General features: G+C 48.0%; 1 protein-coding gene across 6 annotated transcripts in view; it reads right to left on the bottom strand.

Annotated features, from left to right (window-relative positions):
* Window positions 1–22,510, bottom strand: part of TDRD9 (tudor domain containing 9) — a 121,233-nt gene that overhangs the window by 23,203 nt on the left and 75,520 nt on the right. For 5 of the 6 annotated variants that reach the window (XR_005791243.1, XM_040478348.1, XM_040478350.1 and 2 more), the window contains 10 exons: window positions 14,694–14,810; window positions 12,852–12,959; window positions 10,624–10,724; window positions 7,243–7,470; window positions 5,488–5,599; window positions 3,905–4,117; window positions 3,561–3,650; window positions 2,404–2,664; window positions 1,322–1,477; window positions 119–189 (listed from right to left, as the gene is read on the bottom strand). Coding sequence is in view for 5 of the 6 variants with exons in the window: in XM_040478348.1 (XP_040334282.1) it covers window positions 119–189; window positions 1,322–1,477; window positions 2,404–2,664; window positions 3,561–3,650; window positions 3,905–4,117; window positions 5,488–5,599; window positions 7,243–7,470; window positions 10,624–10,724; window positions 12,852–12,959; window positions 14,694–14,810 (1,457 nt within the window). In the remaining variant the exon portion in view is untranslated. The remainder of the gene's footprint in view (window positions 1–118; window positions 190–1,321; window positions 1,478–2,403; window positions 2,665–3,560; window positions 3,651–3,904; window positions 4,118–5,487; window positions 5,600–7,242; window positions 7,471–10,623; window positions 10,725–12,851; window positions 12,960–14,693; window positions 14,811–22,510) is intronic. The other variant, XM_040478349.1, reaches the window with a different exon arrangement.

The raw sequence follows: 22,510 nt of genomic DNA, 5'->3' as shown, positions 1-22,510 counted from the left end.
ATTGAGCTGGAAAAGGGAACGTCCCAAGAGCTTAGACATAAAGATTAGTTTCTGAAAAGCTCTATAAACAGGGGAGCAGAGGAAAAAGGAACCCACGGGGAACCTAAGCTAATCATACCTGAACTTGGAGATTCTAGTCAAACTGTGACACTTCAGTTCATAAGGGTTAAAAGGCCCGTGAAGTATTGCCTGTATATACAAAATATGCAGAGTGTTACCAGTAATCGAGTTATCACTTAATATGCATTTAGGGGCACCTGGGTGGCTCGGCTGGGCATCCATCCAACTCCTGATTTCGGCTCAGGTCACGATCGTGAGAATCATGGTTCATGAGACTGGGCCCCACGACGGGGTCTGCGCTGACGTGCGGAGCCTGCTTGGGACTCTCTCCCCCTCTCTCCCTGCCCCTCCCTCGCTCTTGCGCTCTCATGCGTGCACGCTCTGTCTCTCCCTCTCAAAATAAACATTTAAAAACTTAAAAACACACACATTTCAAAAATGCAAAAATCAGCTCATGTGTTAAAGAAAACAGCTACGCCTCAGCTACGACACCTTCAGGTTCGGTGGGAAGAGATGTGGCACGGGTGCTCTTCTGGGGACACGATGACTCTTTGCTTAGCGTTCCTTGACAGGAACGCTTCAGGAAGACACTGGCCAAAAAAAGGAAATGTCGCCCAACACCTGAGTGACAGTATTCTTCTCACCGCACCAGACCAGCCCAACCGAGCAGGGAGCGCCGGGGACACACGGCCCGGGGCGGGGGAGGGGGGGCTCTTCTCCCACCAGGCGGGCACCCCTGCGGGGTCCCGCTCTCCACAGCCCCTACGCCACCCTCTCCCCCCGGGGCAAACAGGCACAGCGGCCTTAGGAAAGGCTGGTTGAAACACAAGAACTAGACTAAGAACGTCTTTATGCCAGGCCCGGCTTCTCCCCTCACTAACATAGGCTCCACGGCCAAAAAAGTGTCAACATTAAAAACCAGGAAGAGAAAAACCCATCGGGACCACTGGCTTACGACTCAGCACATAAATGTAAAATTATCTTAAGTTTTTAGGCTGTATTTTATTTTTATTATTATTATTTTTTTTAACGTTTATTTTCGAGACATAGAGAGACAGAGCATGAACGGGGGAGGGTCAGAGAGAGAGGAAGACACAGAATCCGAAACAGGCTCCAGGCTCTGAGCTGTCAGCATGGAGCCCGATGTGGGGCTTGAACCCACAGACTGTGAGATCTTGACCTGAGCCGAAGTCGGAGGCTCAACCGACTGAGCCGCCCAGGCGCCCCTAGGCTGTATTTTAAAACAACTCCTATAAATTACCTTGCAGTTGGGAGCCCCCAGTTTATTAGAAGAAAAGCTCTCCAACAAAATCCGAATCAGGTACTTTTTGTCATCTTTCACGGGTGACGGCATAGACATATCTGCTATGTCTTCCACGGACTTGGAGAAGAGACCCTTGAGAGCTTCGTGGCTTTGCTGAAGAGAGTAAGGAAAGTTCATTTTGCCAGAAGAAAAAACTGTACTGAAAGCACTTTATTCTAAACTAATCAAAGTACTTCACAGGCAGGACCTTATTCTAGGCTGACCACTAGGCCTTTAAGGTCAGGAAAAAATCTTGTCAAGTATTTCAAACAAAAGAAGTAAGACAGGACTCGTTTAAGGCTCAACTTCATTAGCCTTCCCTACCTCTCGGCCATCAGAAAATTGAAGAGACTGAGAAATAGTTCTTAAGAGAACTTTCCGTACACAAAGTCTCTGCTGCACACGGGGACACAGCCAGAATCCCTAAAGTGGCTTTTGCGTAACCAAACACAAAACCCAGCCGGCTCTCGGCTACCACCCTCTTGCCAGTCCCCGCTCTCCCTAATCCCAGCCCCTGCATCCTCAGCAGACGCCACAGAAGGGAAAGAATGGCCTTCGACATTTGATTCAAACGTGGCATCTCTGAAGCCTTCCGACCAAGAAAAATAGCTTCAGGACGGATTTTGAAAGAAACGGTTGAAAATCATTTTGAAATACGTGAAGTACTTGGAACAAACGTTTATTAATTACTTTCATCAGGGAGCTAAATCTTAGAATTCGTTACAGAAAAAACAACTCCCCAAATGGAAAACCTTTCTATACCTAACTTTCATTCCAAGAAGGAAAAAACAGCTTAATGATAGGAAACCAACAAAGCGACGCCCAGCCGCCATGATTTAGTGTCAAAGAAACCTAGACCTTCAAAACGGTGCCAGACACACTAACTGTCCACCCGTCGGCATCCTGGGAGAGGAAAGCAGGGCGCCCGTCCTCCCCCCTCCCTCCCACCCCCCCATCTCTCCCCCCCCCCGCCCCTCCCTCCCCCCCCCCCACCGTCTCTCGGCCACACGCCCTCCAGCCACCAGGACGGAGGTGCCTACTCTGGACTCGTAGGGCTCCTCGGCGAGCTCGGCGTAGCCCTCCTGGATGAGGACGTCCCTCACGCTGACGGTGTCCTGGGCCCCCGCGCACCGGTACACGTCCACGTGCAGGACGCCGTGCACCACGGAGAAGACCCTCACGAGGAGGGCGCGGCCGTTCACGAGGGAGGCGAAGCGCCGGCCGGCCTCGAGGCTCCAGTGGTCGCCGCACACCAGAGACTTGGCGGAGGGCCGCATCCCGCGGATCTTCAGCTCCAGCGCCTACCGGACAGAAGGGCGCGGCTGACCCACTTCCGTGACCGAGCGAGCCGCTCCCCCAGGACGCTGCCGCCGGGAGGCCCCGAACCGGGGTCCGCGCCAGCGGTCTCGTCAAAATCCTCCCAGACACGCCGCGGCCCACAGACCGACCGACCGACCGACCGACGGACGGACGGAGAAGGTCGACGTGGGGGGTGCGCGCCCGAGGAGGCGCGGGAAGGGCAGGCTGCCCGTCACGCGGTAGGTCGCGGGAAGAGAAGGTGACGGCGCGAGGGACACGGTTGGCGGCCCCGCGATCGTGCCGTACGGAGACGGACGGCGGCCGCGCCCGCGCGAGTGGGGCACGAGGTGCCGAGTGGCGGAACCTCTACGCCGTGCGCCCGAAACGAACGTCAAGCTCGTGTCGACTAGACTTCGCCAAAAATAAGGAAAGGGTTGTGTATACTCTGAAAACACAACTGGGGGCAAGTGAGGACGTCGCAGGAAAGGAAACGCGGGGCTGCTCTTCTACCGGAACGGAAGTTCGGAGTTCAGGACGCCTTCCGGACGTTTCCGTGCGGACGGAAGGCACCCGGGTGCGTCTCCGGGGCCCCCCAGGCTCTGGCTCGTCGCAACACGACCAGACCCCTCGGAAACAGCATTCAAAACGCTACGGAATTGAACCACTACTCTTCCGCTAAGCGCCAAACCCTGCACGTATCTGAACTCGCTCCGCCAACAAGCCCGCAGGACTACGTTTCTGGAGAAGGGCAGACACCGACGTGGGCCGGTGTGACACGGCGAGTCCCCACCCCCCACCAAGTCTGGGGCCCCGTCTGCCTGCGGGGGGAGGACAGGCCACGTGGCCTCCACAGGCCTTCCCAGCTCCTCACTGAGGCCGCAGGGACTTCGCGCCTTACCTGAAACGGGAGTTCGAGAAGTTGACAGGGAATCTCCATTAAAAGATCCAGATCCACGTGAGACCTGTTGCCATAGTCCACAAAGAACACCTGGAGGAGGGGAGAGGACACGCTTCAGCACAGGGTCACACGCCACGCAACCGGCTCCTCGAGCTCCGGAACCGCAGGAGTCTCGTGACCGGAACTTAAATCCACACGTGGCTGACGGGAATAACTGCTTTGCGAGGCTACTTTTCTAACTGAAACGATTTCATAATTTCCACTTAAAATTAGACAAGATCTTCTATAAGCTGCTACAAGTTTGCCTCGCTTCCCTCTGCGTGATTTGTTACAGAAAAACACACCTCAGCAGAATTCCCAGAAACGTAAAGGATTTGAGCTCGAAAGTAGCTCTCTTGGTCAAAATCAGTGAAAGGCGCCAGGCAGACCAGGTCCGGGTGCGGGTGCGTGGGCAACGGCACCAATTTCAGTCGGTTTATTTCAGCAGTGAGCTTTCTCAGAATCTTGGAGGTTCTCTCATCAACCCTGTATCCCCAGAAGTGTCCTACCTCAACCACCTAAAAAAGAAGGAAACAAAGCAGAGGTGACCTCCAGAAACGATTTCTATGAAAAGGTTATCACAAGCCCACACGGCAGGACAGACACACAGTACTGCGACCCGAGTGATCCTACAGGCTTTTGACAGGTGCTTACAAGAACACTCGGGGCTCGCGGGTCACCCACGGTGTGTCACAGACCCCTCTCGGGTGTGCGACTCGCCAGCACGCTCACCCACGAGAGGCTCCGACCCGCGAGCAGCCCCGGGTGGGTGAGCCAAGTCCGCAGAGTCCGCAGGCGCCCTCGGGGGCAGCGCGGGCGGGCGTGGTGGGAGGGCACAGCCCCTGCGAGAGCAGTGACAAGTGGGAGGAGGAGGAGCAGACGCTCCATCGAAAAAGGCCTCACTGAGCGGCCCCTGCCCATGCTGCCAGGTGCAGCGAGGACCCACAACCGCCAGAGTTTTCCAGCAGCCTGGAATCCAGGTTTTTACGTGGAGTCTCCTGATGAAGCGTGGCCAGATTTACCAGGAAGCAGACATGTATTTCCACTGCAATTTTTTTTAAGACGGAGGGGCGCCTGGGTGGCTAAGTCGGTTGAGTGACCAACTCTTGGTTTCCGCTCAGGTCACCATCCCAGGGTTGTGGGATCCAGCCCTGCATTGGGCCCCATGTGAGCGTGGAGCCTGCTTGAGACTCATTCTCTCTCTTAAAATATATAAGCATCCAATTAAAAAAAGTAGTAAAAACTACCTTAAAGAATGATGATGCTGATGGCAGTTCTGTTGACATAAACTGAATAATACAGGCATGCGTCACTGTGCCAATGAACATTTTCACGTGTCAGGTCGAAATTAATGTTTTAGCATTTTAAACTTTTTTTTATGACATAATTACAGAGAAAGAGCATGAGTGGAGGAGGGGCAGAGAGAGAGGGAGACACAGAATCCAAAAGCAGGTTCCAGGCTCTGAGCTGTCAGCACAGAGCCTGACGCGGGGCTCAAACTCATAAACCACAAGATCATGACCTGAGCCAAAGTCGGACACTTAACCCACTAAGCCGCCCAGGTGCCCCCCGCCCCGCTTTTTTAAACATTTTTTTAAACGTTTATTCATTTTTGAGAGACAGAGTGGCATTTTAAATGTACCTAACATTTTAAAAATTAGACTTTGATTCTAGAATATTTGTGTTTCATTTTCTGTTACAGTTCCATTTCCATTTAACAAGTACAATAATGCAAGCCCACCCACATTTACTAGATCACTAAGGTGCACAGGCTGTGTGCATGTGTGTGTCTGTGTGTACAAGTACATGCACTATTTCATGTCTACAGCATGACAATCCTAGGTTAAAAAGACAGAAAAGCTCTAATGATTCAGACACACCATCTCACCTCTGTGACATCAATTGTTAAGAGAAGATCTGTAATTGTCTGGGACCTGTCGAATGTGTTAAATGAGACCTGCATAGGATCTACTGTCTGCTTCTGGAAGTCCACATTCACCCTATGTAATGTGATTTAAAAAAAAAAAAAAAAAAAGACAATAAAAGTCAGGTGTTACAAAGAAAACACGTTTACATATGTGAAGTTACTGCTCAAACTATTCCATTACTTATACAAGAAAAAACCATTTTAACACAAGAAAAGAACATCTTGTAAGCTGGCAATGACAATTTGATTTCATCCCAAATCTGAGTGTGTGATGGCTTCCCGAGCTGCCCGGGGCTGGGGGGGGGGGGGGGGGGGGGGGGGGTGGAGCGTGCATCCAGGGGTTATACACCACCCCCAGGGGTGTATTCTAAAGGTCTAGACTCTTACAGAAGACCTACTTTTAAGGGCACACATTCTAAGACCTGCCATATTTCCTAACTTCTGGTTTCAGAGGTGAGTGACTTTGACTTTTCCTAAAGCACGAGAATCCATGCCTGGTTCAATGTTAGAAAACACATACGTGATTTTCTAGTAAACCATGGAGACATAGTTCATCTCTTAAAACAGTAAGACAGCAAATGCTGAAGTCTGAGGACATGAAATACAAATGTGATAAAAATACAATTCCCCTTTCCTAATACTTTCTTTCACTTTCTTTCTAAAATGAAGTGGAAGAATTATGAGAGATCCTAACCCAACTCTGCCCAGCTTTCAGACCCACTTATTAAGGGTGATTCAGGCAAAGCTCCCTGCAGGACACACCCTCCCTGGGCTACAGACCCAACTCCCTGCACCTTCAGAGCCTCAGAATCAAAACCTCAACATGGAATAGTTGTCGATGGGACGTGCTTCCTTCCCTCACCAATTCCAAATTCCTGTCAAGGTCCTCACAGAATCAAAAAGATCACAAATAAGAAATGATGACTGAGGGCGCCTGGGTTGGGCGTCCGACTTCGGCTCAGGTCACGATCTCACAGCTTGTGAGTTCGAGCCCCGCGTCGGGCCGTGTGTCGACAGCTCGGAGCCCGGAGCCTGCTTCGGGTTCTGTGTCCCCCTCTCTCTGCCCCTCTGCCACTCGTGCTCTCTCTTGCTCAAAAACAAATAAACATTAAAATTTGTTTTTTAAATGAGGACTGAGAATCCCTCCACACGGTACTGGGACAGTGTGACCCAAAGCAAAGGCATCTGTTACATCCCGAAGGGTGATTTAACTCAGTCCAAGAGAATCAAATCCATACGCCCAACAGCATCTGCCGAGTGCCGAGTGCCACTGCTTGGGGCCGCCACGCGGGCAGCTCAGCCTTCCTGTAGCAAACGAGGCTGGAGGGAGAGCCCCCGTCAAGAGGAAGGGGTGGCTGGTGTGGGCCGGCACCGAGGTGCTCCCAACGCATCTCCGTTTTTGTCCCACCATCCACTCTGCCGACCACAAAGAATACTCCACTTTGCTTCGAAAATGAGAGGCGCGTGGGTGGCTCCGTCGGTTCGGCATCTGACTCTTGATTTCGACGCAGGTCACGATCTCACGGTTCGGGAGGTCGAGCCCCACGTCAGGCTCTGTGCTGACAGCGCAGAGCCTGCTTGGGATTCTCTCTCCACCCCCCTCTCCTCCACCCACACGCTCTCTCTCAGAATAAATAAGCCTTAAAAGCAACAACGGCCGTATTTGAGACTGTGACAGCAGGCAGACAGGGGTGCCCGCCCGCCTTCTGAAAATACCTTGTGTTCCTGAGCTTCGAAACCGCCCCTCCTTGGACCTTCCCCTCGATCTCCTCTGCAGAGTGTACATTCAGCTCCAGGGCAACTTTCAGCTGAGACATCTTGATCGCCATGTACACCGCGGGAAGAGTTTTAAACCTCTCTGTCGGATTACGTGAGAACTCCACGAAGGCTCTGCTCCACAAACGTAAAGAAAAAATCAGTTCATCGGGAGCCTGAAAAGGAGAACTGAATGCATATTAATTTCTCTCAAAATGAGATGGACGTTTTTAATTACACCTCTCCTCAGAATACCAGAAACTCTTCATTCCACAATTAAGAAGTTTTCCTTAAATGAAACTACCCACTTAAGAGAAACAGAAATCACAAGGACCTGTCATCTCGGTAAAACCGAGCGCCACCCTTATGAATTCCCCCACGTAACGCAGGACGCACGCCAAGTGCGAATGAGACTTTCAGCCAAGGAATCTTGACTCTCACAGCGAACACAGGATGACGGCTCCGTGAGCCCCCACGGTTTTTCTATTTTACTGTAAACTAAACACAGAGGACAGAAAATCAAGAAGAGGTCAGTCTCTCCATGCTCCCCTCCACAAACAGCACCGGGCTGACCCCCCAGGCGGGCTGGCGGACACCCCTCGCCACCAGGCCTCCCACATCCCTGCCGGAGGAGAACCGAGCGTGCGCTGAGGGCGTCTGCTGGGCATTTCCCGGGATAAATAAAGCTTCAAGTTCACACTTGCTTGTACACGAATGCCCTGGGTCAAAACATCATCGTCATGCAAACAGACCTACGACCCCTCCAAGTACCGTCACGGAAATGTGGACGTCTGAGCCCCGCGAAGGACGCGGCCGGTGAGGAGGGGCCGGCAGGGACGAAAGTCAGCCCCTAGCTCGGCCCTGCGCCCAGCCTGTCTGCAGCCTGAGCCCGCTGCCCCGGGAGCACCGGCTGTCCTCCACCCTCCTGCACCCCCCCCACCACCCTCCTCCCCCGCCTCCCGGTGGACTCCCCGCTGAGCACGCGCACTGGCCTGTGCCCAACTCGCTCCCCTCCTGTTCTGTCGCCTTCTCTAGCCGGCTCCTGAGTTTCTCCTCAGAAAGCTTCTTTCACACTGAGGCCACACTTCCAGAATGCCCATCTTACAGCAGATTCTGAACTCCCGCCCATGGGACCCCCGCCAGCGCCCCTCCTGCCGGGGGGCCGCTCCTCACGGCCCCCTCCCACTCAATGCTGTCTGGAAGTCTGGAAGACCTGCCCTCGTGGACCCCCATCCCCTTTGTCCTGTACACACGACCAACAACCAAGCTCAAGAGATCTTGTGTCTCACCTGTGGCCTCCTTGGTGTCAAGGGTTACCTTGCTTTCCACGACTGCCAAGGCTCCCTCTCTTCTCCGTCCTCTGATCACGTCCTACAAAACGGCGCAGCTCCGACACCCGGGGGTCTCCACACACCCGTCTATCCGTCCTCATCCTGGCCAGGTGGCCACAAAGTTACCATCCGGCATAGAACACCCGACCTCCACGACACACACAGATCTGACACAACACCAGCTGCAGGCCACCCGGCCTCCGCCCTGGCCTCGCGCGCACCCCACTCTCTCCAGAGACCCAGCTGGGCTCGCGCTGGGCCCCTACGGGAGCAGTGCCTCTTCCTGCCCCAGCAGCCACCTCCTCCGCCCACCTCAAACACCTCCTCGGAACGTCCCAAGTGAACATGACTGGGCCTCCCTGATGACAGTCCGAGACGGACAAATGTCTGTGGAACCCCACAACTAAGCTGACACCCCACCGCCAGGCTGGAAGCTCCACGTGGGAAGAGACACTGTGCCTGTGAACTTACCACCTGTGCCCGAAGGCCCTTCACGCCTGACACCACTTCCTCGCTCAAGAAAGCCCTGCGTGACCCCATAAGGAACACAGCCTCTACTCCCTCAAATAGTGATTTGGGTCATCCTCTGTCCTTACACACTCGATGCACAAGGACGGCTCCCGGTACAATCAGAAGAGCACAGTTACACCTCCAATAACTGACATGACATTGCTATTGTGGCTAAAAAGCCAGAAACAAGGAATCGTGTAAAACAGGATTAAAATACCTATTAAAAAAAAAAAAAAAGGCTCAGACAGGAAGAATATGAAACAGACATGGGCTCCAACCCAGTGACAAGATCAGACTTGTTGGCTGCCGGCCACTCAAACCCGGCAAAGATCACCCACGCACAACTGGAGCCAGAGCCAAGGCAAACGCGATTTCTCTTCTCTTTCAACCGAGTGACCTCCTAAAGGGGCTAAGCTGTGAGCCTGGTGGTCCGCTACCAACAAGGTCCAATGACGCCTGGGGAGTCAGGACAGAGAGCTTCGCCATGTGGCTCCAGTTTTAAATAAGTGATTTGTAAACCTGATGAAGAATCTCAGCGTAATCTGAGGGGCCCCTGGGTGGCTCAGTCGTTAAACACCTGACATGGGCTCAGCTCACATCTCACGGTTCGTGGGTTCGAGCCCCACGTCGGGTGAGCTCGAGCCTCATTTTAGGTGAGCCCTGCTTCTTTCCCTCTGCCCCTTGCTCACTCGTGCCCCCCCCCCCAAACAAACAATTTCAGTGTAATTTGTGTTTGAATATTTAAGAAGACTTGAGATACTATAAGCTAAGCTAGTTCAATCTGTAACTGCTGTGGACAGCATTGAGACCGTGTCAGGTTATGAAAATCGATGTATTAATCACAGGAACAGAACTTACAATGTCTGAAAAACTAACCCAAACTGACATCAGCTTAATACAAACAATTTATAGACCACCAGAAAAAATCTCCAATGTCAGAACTAAAAATCAATTTAAAACCCCAGTCTTTTCTTCACACAAACATTCCCTCCTAGAAATAAAAACTCAAAGGGACACTCTGAGCCGTGCCATTCTACTCCCTTATACCTGCAATTCAGAGAAGGTGAAACGTACTCAGCGTCCGCAGTGCTGTCTGCCAAAAACAATTAGAACACACGTGTGTTGAGTAACTACAAGCAGGGAGGCCCGATCCTGGGGTGTCTCCACGGCCTACAAAGTAACCTATCACTAGTGATGCACCGTGACCACCTAGGGGCAGGCGACTCCCCGAGCACCGTCCCGGCACCGCAGGGCGTCACCGGGCCTTGTCGGTAGCAGACCCACAGGCTCACGGCTTAGCTGCTCTAGGAGGCCACGCGGTTGAAACAGAAGAGAAATCGCGACTGATAACAAGACGGACCAAAGCCACATTCCACGGCCACGTGGAACAGCCCGAACAGAGACCCATTTCTACATACTCGGTTTTAAGGATTCGTTCCCGCAAACACGAAGAACGTTACGGCTCTTTCATAACTACAGTTGATTGCAAAAATATACTTACTTTGTACCATCGAATACAACGGATTTGACTTGACCACACTGTCTAAAGAGAGACTGTAGTTGTTTATGGTAGAGAAATCCATAGGGAGGAATGTGCTTCAACTGTAACACATAAAGCAGGATTAGTATTTAGTATTGGTATTTTAGCATCAGAGCAGACGTAGAAGCTAAGGAAACAGTTACGATGTTCTTAACTGTTCACAAGCTAAAGCCGCTACACATTATTTTAGTTCACGAAAACATAGTTTACTGTCTTTAACCATAAGATGTAGACTGTACGGACAGGTGTACCTAATGACTAATGACTTTTACATCGTAACTAAGCTTCAACAATAAATACATGCTAAATAAAAGCTAACTCTTTCTCTGCCAAAATAATACAAAAGTCCAACAGGAAAAAAAAAAGCTGTTTTTTTTATTTTACTTCAAGCAAGCTGACTAAACACGTCTCTTGGCACAACCCCTCCTACGTACACGAAGGGAACCAGCAGGAGCTCTGCCCCACGGGCCCGAGGGGCACCACACACCGTGGCCACAAGTCAAGCACACTGAGCTGCAAACCCCTCCCGGCCCCGACTGCTTGCTTTCTCCCCTCGGTCTGGGTGATCAGCGTTCCAGGCTCTGGCTGGGCAGGAAAGCTGGGGCCCCTGCACCAGCGGTCCCAGGCCCCAGGAGAGGCCGCGAGAGGTGGGGGCGGGGGGGCGAGAAGCCCCGGTTCTGAGCTGCCGGGTCAAGCGTCCAGTGGCAAGGTATGGAATCGCCCCAGGACTCACCCACCACAAGAAGTAAGGATGAGGGTAAGTCCCTACATCGAGGGGTCAGTGCAAGTCTCAGGGAAGCAGAATATAAAATGCGTAACAAAGGGCCTCTCAGGTAGGGGCTGAGTCAACGCGAGCTATCGAGCTATCGTCTGGTCTTCCTAATGCGCATGGAGGGCAAAGGTCTGGCCCCAAACCCCACTCGTGGCAAGCACAGCTGGAACCTGACAAGGACCCCGCGGGATCCTTCTCGCCGTGCACAGGGCAGGGGAGAAGACCACATCTCGAGTCAAGGAAGCCAAACAAAAGACCCTTGTCCGGCCTGAAGACCCACAGGGGCAGAGTCCCCAGCAGCGGTCAGAGACTAATGACCACTTTTTACATTAAAATTCCCTTCAGCTGCCTGCCCCCAGCCTGAGCACCAGCAACGTTCAGGCTTGTCCCAGATCTCCACAACACTCAGTCGCCTGTGACCCTCCCCGTGCACCTGCTCCCTTCAGTGATCGTGGCGACGTTACCAACAGGAAAAAGCTGGCATGCTCGAGCGCTTACTGTAGGCCAGCCACTTTACCGAGGGCTTTACACCCCCTGTCAGGTATAAACTGATAATAGAACCGAGTGGTGCAGTGAAAGTCCAGTTCCCAAGTACTTTATTCCAGCTGTGCATCCTGACATTTCCACGTGCTCAGGTTTAACCAAACGGTCCACAAATGTTCATCCAATGGTCCATGCCAATGGCTGAGCATCAGATTCACCGAAAACACATATTATTTAAATGTTAATTTCCAGACCTTTCCTTCTAGTTCAGATTTTGTGGCATGGAGCCCTGAAATATTTTTTTTTAATTTTTTTTTTTAACGTTTATTTATTTTTTGGGGGACAGAGAGAGACAGAGCATGAACGGGGGAGGGGCAGAGAGAGAGGGAGACACAGAATCGGAAACAGGCTCCAGGCTCTGAGCCATCCGCCCAGAGCCTGACGCGGGGCTCGAACTCACGGACCGCGAGATCGTGACCTGGCTGAAGTCGGACGCTTAACCGACTGCGCCACCCAGGCGCCCCGAGCCCTGAAATATTTAAAAATAAACAAACACTCTCTAGGTGATTCTACTGGGCATTCAGGTCTGTGGATCAGTTTAAATCACAGTCCTAATCTGACAACCAATAACATTTCACTTTGTGTAAAATGAAATTGTTAACTAAATATTCTTAACCTTATGGAGAAGGGTCTTAAATCCTTCAAAAGGGCACATTATCAGTTAGCCATAAATATGTAACTTCTCAAGGCTATTTTTCCAGGCCAGGTCTGCAAAAAAGGAAGCAAGACTGAGGGCAAGTAGATGTGTGTGAAAAGGTCAAACAAGCTGTTGATATCCACGTGAGAGGCAAAAATCCACCAGGTACTTGTAACAGTGGAAACACCTGGAGAAACACAACGTTCTGTAGCGGCCACACTGAAATGGAGCACCTACCACGATGGTGGTCTTCGGGTCTTTGCCGGCCAGCTCCCTCACCGCCATCTCCTCGTCAGGCTGTCCGAAAGTAAAGTAATTTGGGTAAAAAGCACCCGCCAATACAACCTGGAAGAGAATTGTACTTCCATGAAGTAACATTATTTATCAGTCTGTCTCACCAACACACAAATCTCTTCCCAGAACGATGTTAACAGCTGTAAGGTATAAAATGAGCTTACATGGGGCGCCTGGGTGGCGCAGTCGGTTAAGCGTCCGACTTCAGCCAGGTCACAATCTCGCGGCCCGTGGGTTCGAGCCCCGCGTCGGGCTCTGGGCTGATGGCTCCGAGCCTGGAGCCTGTTTCCGATTCTGTGTCTCCCTCTCTCTCTGCCTCTCCCCCATTCATGCTCTGTCTCTCTCTGTCCCAAAAATAAATAAACGTTGAAAAAAAAAATTAAAAAAAAAAATGAGCTTACATTAAAAAAAACTAGACCTTCTACCAACTGAGCCGAAAGTCCCAATTCTGGTTATTTTACCGGAAAAAGAGCAGCAGTCCAGACACAGTCTTTCTTCAAAGGACATGGAGCCCATCTCAGAAGGAGGGCTAGGAAACAGTGCCGAGTACGAGTGAGGGTACAAATGACTCTGCACACTTTCCTACCTGCTCCCCAGCAAACTCCCCTCTATAGGAAGGGCCCCTCTCCACACTCCAAGAAACACATCCAGTGTGCACTTCTGTTTTTTTTTTAATTTTTTTTTTTAATTTTTTTTTCAACGTTTATTTATTTTTCGGACAGAGAGAGACAGAGCATGAACGGGTGAGGGGCAGAGAGAGAGGGAGACACAGAATCGGAAACAGGCTCCAGGCTCTGAGCCATCAGCCCAGAGCCCGACGCGGGGCTTGAACTCACGGACCGCGAGATCGTGACCTGGCTGAAGTCGGATGCTTAACCGACTGTGCCACCCAGGCTCCCCTTTTTTAATTTTTTTTAACATTTATTTATTATTGAGAGACAGAGAGACACAGGGCATGAGCAGCGGAGGGGTAGAGAGAGGGGGAGACGCAGAATCCGAAGCAGGCTCCAGGCTCCCAGCTGTCAGCACAGAGCCCGAAGCAGGGCTCAAACCCACAAACTGTGAGATCATGACCTGAGCCGAAGTCAGTCACTTAACCAACTGAGCCACCCAGGCGCCCCAATACGCACTTCTAAAAAGCACTCTGCAGAGTCCCTTCTTCAATCAAAATATCATTCGAAACAAACACTCACAGAAGACTCTCCCTCCTTAAAGCAATCTGAAACCCAGAAAAACACCGTCTTCTGGCATCATTCTGTTTGCAGACATCTTCCGTCAACCCAATTCGACGCGCTTGATGCACACAGACGTCCTCCTCCTCCTGACCCCAAAGTGGAAACAGCAGCCACTTTTCTAGGCTGTGCTTCCTTCCACAAAATCCCCGTAAGGTCCCATCCAACAAGCTAACTTGATCACGGCCTCCAAAGTTAGTATCTTCAGTATAAGGGAATAGCTATATATGTTGAATAACACGAAGAACATTTTTCGTTTCTTGAAAGCAAAAAACCAAGGACCCCTCCCGAAACAGGAACAATGGCTGGCGTGCTATAGAAACATGCCTCTGGAGATTAGCAATGGATCTGGATGACCAGCCTGATGATGTGGAAACCCTACACTATGCAAGGTAAGAATGTTTCCTAACCCCCAAAGCAGGATGAACATCACGGACCTAAAATCTCTGCTGAGACATGATTTATATCAGGAAGACAGAGTGCGTGCGCTCTCAACCACAACACCTGGCAAGAAGAAAGAATCAGGACAGATATCCAGGAAACCCCAGCATACCTGCAGGATGAAGCGCTGCTTATGAACATATTCTTGGTCCATGACAGGCCGCCGCGAATCAACATACATGTTGAACTGAGAGACGCGGTTCTTCAATTCTCCGTACAGCTCAGCCACCTAAGAAAAACACATGGAGATATGAGGTCTCGAAGTGCTCCTGCCATTCAGAACAGTGAAAACACTGGAAAATAAGCACACTATTGGGAAAGCACTCATACATCTATGGGATCAAACACAGAACTCATTAAAAGTCACCTTATCAAAGACTAGTAAGATATGGAAAGGATGCTCAACGATAACCACTAACAGAAATATCAGGACAGGGGTGCCTGGGGGCTCAGTTAGTTAAGTGTCCAACTCTTGAATCGGCTCAGGTCATGATCCCAGGGTCATGGGATCGAGCTCCGCATTGGGCTCCTCACTGACAGCATGGGGCCTGCTTGGGATTCTCTCTCCCTGCGCCACCCTTCAAAATAAACAAATAAACATAAAAAAAGAAATACCAGGACATAAAACCATATATGCTTCATGATCCCAATCTATAAGTGTGCAAGCGCGCAAACACACACACACACACACACACACACACACACACACACACACACACTGCAAACACGCACCCACAATGCCCTGTGGGCATAGGAAGAGCAGGTAACCAGAACCATCTCCTCTGCTTTTGTCCCTCACATGCCTCTGAACCCCCACCATGAACATGTATTGCTTTTGTAATTAAAAACAAGCTTAAGTGACCAATGGTTCAACAGTCACTCTGAACAAAAAAAAAAATCACCCAGGTGCGATAAAAACCATCGCACACAGAACATCAAACTTCAATACACAGACACAAAGGAACACACAACAATAAATATCTGTAAATTGTTCATAAATTAATTTACCACAAAATTATCTTAATAAACTAAAAAAGTAAAAAAACCACACAGATGTGAACATTAACTGGAGAAAACAACTAAGAAGAATTGGAAAGATAGAAAAACTTAAAAGCTGTGTTCTGTGAGGATGTGCAAAAAGCCTACAACACGTAGAAGGACCAAGCCCATCACCCCCATGGTAACCAATGCACTTCCATGTTCCTGAAACCTTTCTTTTTTTCTTTTTTTTTAATGTTATTTATTTTGAGACAGAGACGGTGAGTGGGGGAGGGGCAGAGAAAGAGAGAGGAAGAGAGAATCCCAAGTAGGCTTCCAGCTGTCAGCACAGAGGCAGACGTGGGGCTCAAACTCATGAAACTGAGAGCAAGAGTCGGATGCTTAACCGACTGAGCCACCCAGGTGCCCCCTCCTGAAACCTTTCTTAAGGCCGTCATGACATACGACTTCTTTAGTTAAAAATCAGTTTAGCAGACGGCAGAGGAGCACGGAAGTTCTCTGCTTCTCTCATCCCTGAAATGCAGCTAGATCAGCACCAAACCATCTTGCACACCTAGAAAACTGATCTGAGGATTAACACAACAATCTGCATAACTTCAGCCACAGAACTCGGCAGGTACGCGGCATGGATTGGTGAACTGGGGGAGAGAGAAGCTTCTGAGGGTAGAGAGCTGTTTTTGTGGAGAGAGGACAGAGATGGGGGGGAGAGTACAGGAAAAGCACCCCCCTCAAAAGCAGCTGGAGAGAAAGAGAAGAGTGGAAACAGCCCCAAGAGACTGAACAAAAAAGGGAAAAAGGAAAAAGGAGAGGGTTTCACAACACCATTACACTCCATAAGCAGGGGAGTGCAGGGTAGGAAATTCTGCAGCTAGTGGTGCTCTGGTGGAAAGGATGAATCCCCTGGGAGCAGACAGCAAGGTCCAAGGGTCCTCGGGCCACATGGAGAGAGGCAGTTCCCCTGCTGGGAGGACACTTGGTTGAGGCTGTGTGGCCTCCCCACCGGGAAAGGTCCCAGTGGGCCCCAGAGAACAGCCACGTTTGCTGGTGTTGGAACAGGGACGTTTATGGTGAAGCCTGGCACCAGATGTGTGTTGCAGTTTGCCATAACCCCTGAATCGCTGCTGCTACGTGATTGCGCGAACTTTCTCTGGGCGGGCTAACACCCAGCCACAGTCTCCAGGCCTCTGCAGCAGCACGGTGGCCATCAGCATTCCTGGGAGCAAGCCAGCTCCCAGCCATTGCTCGGCGAGACACTCCCCCAGAGGGTCTGAGCAGGCCAAAGCAACAGGGCCCTTAGAACTCAGGGTTTTGGAAACACAGGCACATCTGAGATAAAACTCAGGAGAGAGGTGCTGCCTGGCAGGCTGACAACTTGGTCACCAACAGTGTTGAAGCCGGAGTAGACAGAAGCCAGAGACAAAGGAGGGGTACCTGATGATCAGTCAGTGAGAGCACAGAGTTCTGATGCTACAGACCGGGAAGCTGGGTGACTCCGTTTTCACCCTTCCCGTACCTACACACACGCGCATGCACACCACACCAATCAACCCCAATAAAGCTAAGCAACGCCACCTAGTGGAGAATGGAGCCACTACACCAACCCTGTCCAGCTGTGTCAACCAAGTCCTAGAGGAACATCACAAGTCTCTTGGCCGGCTCTGTGTACAGACTATGAAGTGCTTCATAGTTTGACTTCTAGGAGAAACTGGATGTAATTTCATTCGGATTTCATTCTGTTTGCTGGTCTATCTACTCATTTTCTCTTTTTCTTTTGTTATTCTTGGATACAGAAAGAGAAAAAATGTATTTTTATTTTCTGTTTTTATAATTTTTACTTTTTTACTATATTTTTAAATTTTCGTATTTTTTCATTCTACTTTACTTTCTTCATTTCATTTTATTTTATCTTATGACATACATTTTTTTAATTTTTAAACTTTTTCTTACTTTTTTTCTTTTTATTTTCTTTCCCTATTTTCTCTATTCTAGCAAGCTTCATTCAACAAGCAGACCAAAACATACCTAGGATCTAGCTTCTTTTATTTGGTTTTTTGTGCTATTTTTAATTTTTTACTTTTTACTTTTTTGTTTAATTTTTTTAATCTTTATTTATTTTTGAGAGAGAGACAGAGTGCGAGTGGGAGAGGAACAGAGAGAGGGAGACACAGAATCTGAAGCAGGCTCCAGGCTCTGAGCTGTCAGCATAGAGCCCGACGTGGGGCTCAAACCCATGAACCACGAGATCATGACCTGAGCCAAAGTGGACACCCAACCGAATGAGCCACCCAGGCGCCCCTAATTTTTACTTTCTTCTTCTTCTTCCTCCAAAATGACGAAAAGAAGGAATTCACCCCAAAAGAAAGAACAGGAAGAAATGACAGCCAGGGGCTTAAGCAACACAGATATAAACACGATGTCTGAACCAGAATTTAGAGTCACTATAATAAGAATACTAGGTGGAGTTGAAAAAACCATAAAATCCCTTTCTGTGGAGATAAAAGAAGTCAAATCTAGTCAGGATGAAATTAAAAATGAAATGAGATGCAATCTCAAATGGCTGCCACAGCATCAAGGATGGATGAAGCAGAGCAGTGAATTAACGATACAGAAGACTAAATTATGGAGAATGATGAAGCAGAAAAAAGAGGGAAACTAAGGCAAAAGAGCATGATGTAAGAACTGGAGAACTCAGTAGCTCATTAAAAAGGAATAACATCTGAATCATAGTAGTCTCAGAAGATGAATAGAGAGAAAAAGGGGTAGAAGATTTATCTCAGCAAATCATAGCCAAAAACTTTCCTAATCTGGGGAAAGACACAGACTCAAAATCCAGGAAGCACAGAGAACTCCCATTAGACTGACCATGAATAAGGCATATCATAGTCAAATTCACAAAATACTCAGGCAAAAAAAGAATCATGAAAGCAGCAAGGGAAAAAGAGTCCTTCACTTACAAGGGAAGACAGATCAGGTTCACAGCAGACCTATCCACAGAAACTCGGCAGCCCAGAAAGGAGTGGCAGAATATATTCAACGTGCTGAACTGGAAAAACATGCAGCCAAGAAATCTTTATCCAGCAAGGCTGTCATTCAAAAAGTTTCCCAGACAAAATTTAAAGGACTTTGTGACCACTAAACCAGCCCTGCAAGAAATTTTACAGGGGACTCTCTGAGGGGAGAAAAGACAAAGGAAAACAAAAAAGACCAAAAGCAACAAAGACTAGAAAGGACTAGAGAGCATCACCAGAGACTCCCAACTCTACAGGCAACAAAATGGCAATAAATTCGTATCTTTCGGTACTCACTCTAAATGTCAGTGGACTAAATGCTCCAATCAAAAGACACATGGTAACAGAACAGATAAGAAAACAAGATCCATCTATATGCTGTTTACAAGAGCCCCATTTTAGACCTAAAGTCACATTCAGATTGAAACTAAGGGGATGGAGAACCATCTATCATGCTAATGGTTGCCCCAAAAAATGACAGAGTAGCCATACTTATATGACAATCTAGGTTGTAAAATAAAGACTGTAACAAGAGATGAACACAGGCATTATATCATAATTAAGGGGTCTATCCACCAAGAAGATCTAACAATTGTAAACATTTATGCCCCAACGTGGAAAGCCCTAAAAATATAAATCAATGAATCACACACATACAGAAACTCATTGACAATAATACCATAAGGGACTTCAACACCCCACCTACAGCAATGGACAGATCATCTAAGCATAAAATCAACAAAGAAACAATGGCTTTGAATGACACACTGGATGAGATGGACTTAACAGATATATTCAGAACATTTCATCCTAAAGCAGCAGAATACGCATTCTTCTCGAGTGCACATGGAACATTTTCCAGAACAGATCACCACTGGAACACAAATCAGCCCTCAACAAGTACAAAAAGGTCAAAATCATACCGTGCATATTTTCAGATCACAACGCTATAAAACTCAAAATCAACCACAACAAAAAATGTGTAAAGACAACAAATGCTCGGAGATTAAAGAATATCCTACTAAAGAATGAATGGGTTAACCAAGAAGTTAAAGAGGAAATTAAAAAATACATGGAAGCCAATGAAAATGATAACACCGCAGGCCAAAACCTCTGGGACGCAGCAAAGGCAGTCATAAGAGGGAAGTATATAGCAATCCAGACCTTCCTAAAGAAGGAAGAAATGTCTCAGATACACAACCTAACCTTAAACCTTAAAGAGCTGGAAAAAGAACAGCAAAAAAAACCCAAAACCAGCAGAAGACACGAAATAATAAAGATCAGAAAAGAAATTACTGCTATCGAAACATACCAAAAAAAAAAAAAACAAACAAAAAACAGTAAACAGATCAATGAAACCAGGAGCTGGTTCTTTGAAAGAATTAACAAAATTTTATAAACCCCTAGCCAGTTTGATCAAAAAGAAAAAGGACCCAAATACATAAAATCAAGAATGAAAGAGCAGAGATCACAACCAGCACAGCAGAAATACAAACAATAACAAGAGAATATTATGAGCAATTATACGCCAACAAAATGGGCAATCTGGAAGAAATGGACAAATTCCTAGAAACATATACACTACCAAAACTGAAACAGGAAGAAATAGAAAATTTGAACAGACCGATAACCAGTAAAGAAATCTAATTAGTAATCAAAAATCTCCCAAAAAACAAGAGTCCAGGGACAGATGGCTTTCCAGGGGAATTCTATCAAACGTTTAAAGAAGAGTTAACACCTATTCTCTTGAAGCTGTTCCAAAAAATAGAAATGGAAGGAAAACTTCCAAACCCTTTCTATGAAGCCAGCATTACCTTGATTCCAAAACCAGAGACCCCACTAAAAAAGAGAACTACAGACCAATTTCCCTGATGAACACAGATGCAAAAATCCTCAACAAGATACTAGTCAACCAGATTCAACAATACCTTTAAAGAATTATTAGCCATGACCAAGTGGGATTTATACCTGGGATGCAGGGCTGGTTCAATACCCGCAAAACAACCAATGTGATACATCACATCAATAAAATAAAGGACAAGAACCACATGATCCTCTCAAGAGATGAAGAGAAAGCATTTCACAAAATACAGCATCCTTTCTTGATAAAAACCCTCAAGAAAGTGGGGATAGAAGGATCAAACCTCAAATCATAAAAGCCATATACAAAAGACCCACCGCGAATATCACCCTCAATGGGGAAAAACTGAAAGCTGTCCCCCTAAGGTCAGGAACATGGCAGGGATGTCCACTCTCACCACTGTCATTCAACATAGCATTGAAAGTCCTAGCCTTAGCCATCAGACAATACAAAGAAATAAAAGGCATCCCAATCAGCAAGGAGAAAATTAAACTTTCCCTCTTTGCAGACGACATGATACTCTATATGGAAAACCCAAAGATTTCACAAAAAAACTGCTAGAACTGATCCATGAATTCATCAAAGTCAAAGGATATAAAATCAATGCACAGGGGCACCTGGGTGGCTCAGTCAGTTGAGAGTCCGACTTCGGCTCAGGTCATGATCTCGTGGTTCGTGAGTTCGAGCCCCGCGTCGGGCTCTGTGCTGGCAACTCAGAGCCTGGAGTGTGCTTCGGATTCTGTGTCCCCTCTCTCTCCGCCCACCCCTACTTGTGCTCTCTCTCTTTCAAAAATGAATAAACATAAAAAGAAATTTTTTAAATCAACGCACAGAAATCAGCTGCATTTCTATACACCAATAATGAGGCAGCAGAAAGAAATCAAGGAATGGATCCCATTTACAACTGCACCAAAACCCATAAAATACCTAAGAATAAACCTAACCAAAGAAGTGAAAAATCTATACACTGAAAACTACAAAAAGCTTATGAAATAAACTGAAGAAGACACACAAAAAAGTGGAAAAATATTCCATGCTCATAGACTGGAAAAAACAATATTTTTAAAATGCCAATACCACCCAAAGCAATCTATGTATTCAATGCAATTTCTACCAAAATAACACCAGCATTCTTCACAGAGCTAGAGCAAACAATCCTAAAATTTGTATGGAACCAGACAAGACCCCAAACAGCCAAAGCAATCCTGAAAAAGAAAACCAAAGCTGGAGGCATCACAATTTTGGACTTCAAACTATACTACAAAGCTGTAATCATCAAGACAGTATGGTACTGGCACAAAAACAGACACACAGATCAATGGAACGGAATACAGAACCCACAAATGGACCCACAAACATATAGCCAACTAATCTTTGACAAAGCAGGAAAAGAATATCCAATAGAAAAAAGACCGTCTCTTCAGCAAATGGTGTTGGGAAAACTGGACAGCAACATGCAGAAAAATGAAGCTGGACCACTTTCTAACACCATACACAAAAATAAACTCAAAATGAATGAAAGACTAAACCTAAGATAGGAAGCCATTAAAGTCCTTGAGAAGAAAGCAGGCAAAAACCTCTTTGACCGAGGCTGCAGCAACTTCTTACTCAACACGTCTCTGGAGGCAAGGGAAACAAAAGCAAAAATGAACTACTGGGACCTCACCAAGATAAAAAGCTTTTGCATGGCAAAGGAAACAATCAGCAAAATTAAAAGGCAACCAACAGAATGGGAGAAGATATTTGCAAGTGACATATCAGATAAAGGGTTAGTATCCAAAATCTATAAAGAACTTATCAAACTCAACACCCAAAAAATGAATAATCCAGGGAAGAAATGGGCAAAAGACATGAATAGGCACTTTTCCAAAGAAGACATCCAGAAGGCTAACAGACACATGAAAACATGCTTGGAGCACCTGGGTGGCTCAGTTGGTTAAACTGCCAGACTTCAGCTCAGGTCATGATCTCGTGGTTCATGAGTTTGAGCCACACACTGGGCTCTGTGCTGACAGCTCAGAGCCTGGAGCCTGCTTCAATTCTGTGTCTCCCTCTCTCTGC

This window comes from Herpailurus yagouaroundi, unplaced genomic scaffold, assembly GCF_014898765.1.
Source record: "Herpailurus yagouaroundi ecotype Mexico unplaced genomic scaffold, PumYag 141, whole genome shotgun sequence".
NCBI classification, from domain to species: Eukaryota; Metazoa; Chordata; class Mammalia; order Carnivora; family Felidae; genus Herpailurus; species Herpailurus yagouaroundi.
Note: the sequence above shows the minus strand (reverse complement) of the source record. Positions and strands in the feature narration are given on the sequence as shown.